The sequence below is a fragment of the Gadus morhua genome, chromosome 3 (genome assembly GCF_902167405.1).
Source record: "Gadus morhua chromosome 3, gadMor3.0, whole genome shotgun sequence".
NCBI classification, from domain to species: domain Eukaryota; kingdom Metazoa; phylum Chordata; class Actinopteri; order Gadiformes; family Gadidae; genus Gadus; species Gadus morhua.
In genome coordinates this window covers 23,916,863-23,923,971 of record NC_044050.1, presented here as the reverse complement: position 1 = coordinate 23,923,971, position 7,109 = coordinate 23,916,863, and the positions used below count along the sequence as shown (strand labels likewise).

The 7,109-nt window shown below is 43.7% G+C and overlaps 1 protein-coding gene across 2 annotated transcripts in view; it reads right to left on the bottom strand.

The window, feature by feature from the left end:
• sorcs3a (sortilin related VPS10 domain containing receptor 3a) overlaps positions 1 to 7,109 on the bottom strand; it is a 136,695-nt gene that overhangs the window by 35,937 nt on the left and 93,649 nt on the right. For both annotated transcript variants that reach the window (XM_030352501.1, XM_030352502.1), the window contains exons 5-7: positions 4,587 to 4,660; positions 3,392 to 3,456; positions 2,021 to 2,139 (exon numbers count right to left, since the gene is read on the bottom strand). In XM_030352501.1, coding sequence (XP_030208361.1) covers positions 2,021 to 2,139; positions 3,392 to 3,456; positions 4,587 to 4,660 — 258 coding nt within the window. The remainder of the gene's footprint in view (positions 1 to 2,020; positions 2,140 to 3,391; positions 3,457 to 4,586; positions 4,661 to 7,109) is intronic.

The window sequence follows — 7,109 nt, the reverse complement described above, 5'->3', positions numbered from 1 at the left end:
CCCAGTTAGAAGATGGTAAATATCTTCTTGGACAATCAATAACCTCATTATTCTTTGTCAAGATAAATCTTTAAGTCACCTAACCAATGCTTGAGTCCTGTCTCGAGGAAAGCCATCCTTAATGGTTTAGGCCCTGTGTAAACACTCCCGAGGTAGATAGCTGTTAGCTCATTCAGCACTAAAACCCAGGGCTGAACGGGGTTTTGTTTGGCTATGCTAGCCAAACAAAAAGTTGTGGTCGGAGCCTCTCCACCTACGCGCTCACAAACACCCTCGCAAACCAACACATGAAACAGAAGACGGCGAAAATTGTATTATGTAATTTATCTTTTTTTTATTATTATTATTATTATTATTATGAGTGCCTTTTAAATATTATTTTAATATATTTTAAATTTTTTTTTTTTTTTTCAAAAAGCCAATCAACCCCTTTTTACTTTAGTGCACAGACCGAGTTCAAATGAAAACCACAGCCCTCCCAGCTCTTCCCCTAGCTGAAGAGAGTGGGAACAGTGGGAACAGTGGGAGGGAGGAGAACGTCGGAGAACGCTCCGACGCCCAGTGGAGTGGAGTAGCAGAAGATCGATGGGGGGGGGACGAGCGGTGGAAGGTGTGCACTATAAGGATATTTGGATGATGGATTCTGTGACCCCCGCCGTAAAATCCTGGCTCCTTCATCCATGACGCTTTGGGAAAAGGCAGGGGCGACACTGGGATTGTAAAGGGGGAGGCTAAGGTTGAGCGGTTAAGGTTTACTTGGAAAACCTCCATTATATATGACAAAGGTGCCCTGAGAGAACCAGTCTATATTCTCGGTCTAAATCGTCCAAAGTAGCGTTGTGTGGGGGCGCCGGTGCCCTACGGTAGTCCAGGTAAGTAGCTTTCTAATAGCCCCTCTGTGGTCCACTGGCTGAGTGATGGCTGAACTCACATTCAAACCATCCGTGCTTGGTCCCCAACAACAATAAGAATAAAGAGGCAAGCGCGATTATTCTATCGCTACTGTTCCCAAGATGGTTTTTATGGCTAGTACTGTTACTACGAATGTCAGGAATAAAACAAATAAGCTTCATCTGAAATACCACTCATGTATTTACAGAAATAAATGTAGGTAGAACTACACATAGTTCATACTGAGATATACTTTTCTTATTATTATATATTAGTGATGTTGTTTGTGAGTTCCACATGCTCTGTAAGTTCCTCTGTCACTTCTAATATTGGCTCTTTCCGAGGCCTCCCTAAATATTCTGGGTGTACCTTTGTGAACACTTTTTCCCCTGAGACCTGATAAATGACAGTTAAGGGAGGCAGGGGAACCGGAGAAAGCAGAAAAGACAAAAACATGGTTTAGTTTAAAGGATCTGTCATGTAGTGCTGAGTTTTATACACTTCACAATACAGTGTGGTTTGTTTATGAAGATGGAAGGAAGAGCATAAAACTAACTGCCTTGTATTTTCGATGACAAAAAGACGTTTGAAGTTTGTAAAAATGCCTCCTGTTTCTAAGTTGTGTTGAAAGTCTGTGTTGATTTGGAAAGAACGTTAGTTAGGAAACAACATCTGGCAATGTCAGGCATCAACTTTTTTTCTGAGGAGCTGACGACAAATACTTCCCCTTTTTTACTATAATATAAACAATTAACATAGCTATACTTTGACAATCCTTTGAGTTTCAGAACATGACTATTAGACATAATTTGGTTGAATATTGAATATTATTGCTTTCACTTGCATCACTTTATATCCAAGTGTACCTGAATGTGTGATTTTTATGAATACGATAATGTAGAGGCGTGCCATGTCATATGCGCTCACGGTATTGTAAGACGCCTTGGATAAAAGCTTCCAGTTGTAATTATTATCCAGTCATTATAGCATTCAGTGGATAACAATGTACTCAAACTGAAAATAACAGCACAGAGTTGCCTTTTCACCATAATGCCGGCTGTAGGTTACACACAGCCGTTGTAACCTACAGTTTTTTATTTTCGGGGATGTGTCCCGGCAGGTCCTTTACCTGGATGAACATGTAGTCGTCCTGGACCACCAGGGAGCTGATGTCAACGTATCCCGGGAAGGGGTAGTTCCTGTTGCTCTCCGTGCACATCTGAGCCCTGCATGTGACATACTGAACATCTGCCAGACAGTGAGGAGACAAGCACGGCTGTTTAATTGTATAGCACTGAAGCAGCAGGACGCTTCAAACACGAATGAATGAATATTTATACACTGTGGGGGTGTCTTTCCCCTTCTGTGAGGCAAGAGAGAGAGAGAGACCAGGAGAGGCATATCGAGGGAGATAGACATGGAGAGAGAGAGAGAGAGAGAGAGAGAGAGAGAGAGAGAGAGAGAGAGAGAGAGAGAGAGAAAGATAATGATAATGAGAGCGAGACAGAGACAAAGACAGAGGGGGAGACAAACAGAGAGAGTGAGAGAGAGAGGGAGAGAGCGCGAGGCATAACCATTGCGAGCGACATAGACATTGAGAGGGAGAGAGAGAGAGAGAGAGAGATATAGAGAGAGTGAGAGAGAAACAAAGACAGAGGGAGCAAGCGAGAGCGGTTTAGACATAGTGAGACACATGGACATGGAGAAAGAGAGAGAGTGACCATGAGAGCGAGACAGAGACAAGGACAGAGACAGAGAAAGAGATAGTGGGTAAGAGCAAGCGAGAGAGAGAGAGCGAGCAATTACCTCATTCAATAATACCAAGAAGGTGCCCTGACATAATTCTGGGATAATGGTAATAAACCATCATAAATACTGCTGCTGCCTGCTCTGTTTATGCACAGAGTCAACACATTGAGTGTGTAAAGTCCACCAGGACCAGAGTCCAGGCTGGTCTGACCCCCTCCAGCACCCGAGGTGCGCGCTGGATGTAAGCCACGCTGTTTATGTGCTCCGGAGTTACGGAGCCGACATATCCGGCGTGTGCGTGAGAGGATGAACAGAAAGACCTTATTAATCAAGTATGCACTGCACTTATCGCGGGGATAATCCTGCCCCAACTCCACGGGGACATGGTGTGAGCTCATCGGAATTGGAATCTCTGCCGTGTCTCGTGGACTTCCTTGCTTTTATCTTGATTTCATTTCCTATGCCCTTTTTTCTCTCGTTTTTTGCTCTTTTCTCTCTCACACACTTTTCACACTCTGCCTCACGTTTGTACATGTGATGTGAGGATAAGGGAGGGAGGGGGGGAAATGACATGCAAGGGATTGTGTATCTACGCATGTGTACGGTGCTTGTGCGTGTGTGATCATACAGGTTTGTGTGCGTGTGATTGAGTCTGTGAGGGATCATGTGTTTTTGTGTGCGTGTGTGTGTGCGTTTTTGTTCATACATGTATGAGTATGTGCGTGTGCGTGCGTGTTTAATGAGGGCTTACTTCCATCAGGAGTGTGAGCTTCCATGTGGACAAGATCCAGCTCCTTATCAAGACCTGACACAGACCTGCATTATGAATTCAAGGAAAAGCAATAGATCAGAGGCAGGAACACTGAAATGAGAAAGCAGTGCAGAAAGAAATCCAGACTTTTTTCTTTTTGCTGCGACCGAGGGGAGAGAAAATAAGTTAAAGGCAGGAAACAAAGTGTCAGGAAAGGTGGATGGTGCGAGGAGCTCAGAGGAGAGGGACGTGGGAGAAGATGAAGGCTTGAGATTCTCCGTCGAAGTGTACCGCTCTAGCTCTTCCCAGGACTTGTGTTAGCCTAGCGGAGCTAAAAAAAAGTACAGGAATGAAGACACGGTTTGTCTTCATCAAAATAATCGCTCTGACACATCAGACACGAAGAATAAACCCAAAGTACAGTTCTGAGGTAACTGCACAAAAGTGGAGGGACAGAACGGGAAAGTGGATGTAACTGTGCAAAATTATCTGTACAGATGTATTTTGTATTTATACATTTGTATACATATAAACAATTTTATATTTTAAAAAATTATATATATATTTGTTATTCTTTTATCATTAAATGTAATAAATGTATACATTTGTATAAACACAAATGTAACGTGCTTTGGTAGGTGCAGGGTCAGCAGAGTGAGTTGCCATCAGGATGCCAAATAAAATGGATGCCCACGGTGTTGCAGTTCCACTGGTCACAGATTACATCAGAAAGCCACAGCTCGGACTGCGGCAGCATTTCACCGTCCCTGGTTGGCCAATAAAGCAGATGTTTGAATGCAGTCAAACTGGAGGCTGTGCAGCTCATGCCTTGATTATTTTACATGTCCTGAAGGAGATCAGGGAGTCCGGAACGAGGGTTTGGAGCCGGCATGAGTCGTTCCACATTATGTATTCTGTGAGTGGCTGTTACATGGGACTTTACTACATAACATGCAGTGTTTCCCAGAGATCGGGGGAACATTGCATTTGATTAGATTAGATTCAATCGTACTGTCGTTATGCAGAGTTCAGGTACAAAGCCAATAAAATGCAGTGAAATGTATAAAATAAGCTTTCAAAAGTCGGTTTAGGGAGAGATTACGTTCCCATCGATTGGCAGAACCGAGGCGGGGAGATGCAGAAGGCATGGGATATACGTTGAAGCAGAGCGGGAACAGAGAGGCAGATGACTCACCAGTAGAACCTGCTAGGTGTTACGTGTTCGTGAACAAGCTGCCATTTCCTCCCAAAGTCCATGGAGCTGTACAGCTGAAAGACAACAAGAGAAACAAGAGAAAAAAGCTCTTCAATTGTAATTCATTCAGTTTGATTTCTTCTTGTCTTGTTTACAAGGAACGTGAAAAAAATGACTCAAAGCTTGACAATAGCAGTAGTGAGGTCCCAGGAAGCAAGCTGCTTGCACAAAAGACGTCATAACGATGTTCCCCCCAAGCAAATGACATAAGGATGGATTATTGCAGGGGAGATCAGGTTGTAGCCATCCATTACTAACAGCTTATTGTTAAGGCAATGCTAAACTACCTGAATATGATGTTCTCCTCATGCCTTCTACATGTATTTCTATAAAGATTCTGGTTGCGAAGACAACAGGGAACTGATACGACTTCTATGCAGAAATACCAAGAAATATCATATTCTGGGGTATATTTCATACATCAGGGTCTCAATAGCAATGTTCCCCTCCACATAATACTAACTACTGTAGAATGGGACACTTCCCAGACATTTCCAGATATCTTTATCTCCCCATATTACCAGTCAGGGATGTCAATGCTCTCTCTATTCGTAGTTTGTTTGATTTATGGCTCCCAAAATGGCATCAAGGATGAAGCCAAACATGTCGTCATGATCTCTTGAAAAAAAACTGTTGGTTATGCGACAGTTATCCATGGTAAGATTCTGTCTAAACAATAACAACATGTTTTACATTTAATGTCAGAACAATAATAGCACGTTTCATAGTTAATGTGGGAACACTAATAACATGTTTTATAGTTAATGTGTGAACAATAAGGATATTCTTTACAGTTAATAGACACTGAAACTGAGATTTTTTTCTTCTTGACCAACCCAAAAACTGGAATGGCATGATCTATTATTTCTGGCATTAACACAAGAGAAAAGGGCTCTAAATTGATGAAAAAGAAAGCTGCATATTTAATAGCCGACGGAACAGTGTCTTTGTTCTTTCTACAAAAACAGAGCAATATATTACCTACTTTTGCATGTACAATTGCCATAGTGCCAGTGACCTAAATTTGCAGGCTTAATAACATTGCCTTATGCTCCAGCAAAAAATTGATCACTGCTTCCTTCCATTACAGTGATTGATGTTGCAGAGACCATGCAGTTCCCCATCTCATATTGTTCCCACCTGTTGTTAATTGCTTCCAACCCACAAAGCCATTGGACTGGGTTGATCCCTCATCTAATGATGCCTAGAACTCGCATACAGAAATACACCTAAACGTGTCAACCCTCCAAATGATATTATACGCATACTTGGACGAAATGCACCGGTCAATGTATGCAGCATTATTCCCCAGGACGCGACTCCACTTCCGTAATACCGTTCACAACTCATACCACACGTGCAATATCCAAAGTGGCCTCAGCAGTGATAAAAAGCTGCAGGAAAATCTTTAGCCAATAGAAGAGTAATTTGCTTCCACTGATCTTTGGCTTTGCCACTCACTTTAAAAGGTCCACGCCCATGGTGCTTTCGGGAGGGTGTGGAGAAGGGGGGCTTACTTCTCCAGTCTTTTTTGGACATGGGGAGGCCATCAGGCACGCTCAGCCTCCCTCTCCAGCCCTCCTCTCTGCCCATTAATCAAGGCGCTGACGTGGTGAAGCTTGAGGCCTGGGCGGTGTCGGCACCAGGCTTCAAGCTTTCACCTTCCCTCCATTCATCATCGAGTGAGGCCAGGGTGCAGGCTGCCGGTCGGCCCCGCCCGGTGTCCGGTTAAACAGCCATCCGGTTAAACAGCCATCCAGGTAAACAGCCATTGAGTTAAACAGCCATCCGGTTAAACAGCCATCCGGTTAAACAGCCATTCAGTGAAATAGCCATCCAGTTAAACCGCCTTCCGGTTAAACAGCTATCCAGTTAAACAACCATCCAGTTAAACAGCCGCCCAGTTTAACAGCCAGCCAGTCACACAGCAATCCAGGCCTACAGCCATTCACTATGGCTGTTTGGGGACGTTTTAGTGAGGTAAAAAAACGGAATTGAAGTCTTTTTTTGTCATCGATTTTAGCTTGCAGTTTCACAAAGCCATGTGTCAATGGTGGGTTTTAAAACCATTGCAGTTGGCTTACAGTGCTGAGGTTGATTGTGCAGGGGCCTGTTGGGCAGGTAGCCACTGGAATGCTCTTTGAACGTCCAAATTCGACAACGATTTAGCAAAAAAAAAAAAGATAGGCAGTTTCCAGGGTTAAATACCGGAACACCGCTATGGAATAGCGCATTTCACAATCGTACTTCGCATAGTTTTTAATAACATGCGATTTGTGAACGTTCACGCATGGATAAACCCCAGCTTCCACTCACAGCGTGACCCTGAGGTGGTTCAGGAGCCGAGGGCCCGGGAGCCCTGTTTGTTTTGACAGGATAAACAGGGCCCCCCCGAGGGCCCACTGGAGAGAGGGCCGGCAGAAGGCTTTGTACACAAACACTTCCAACGGGAGTAACAATACC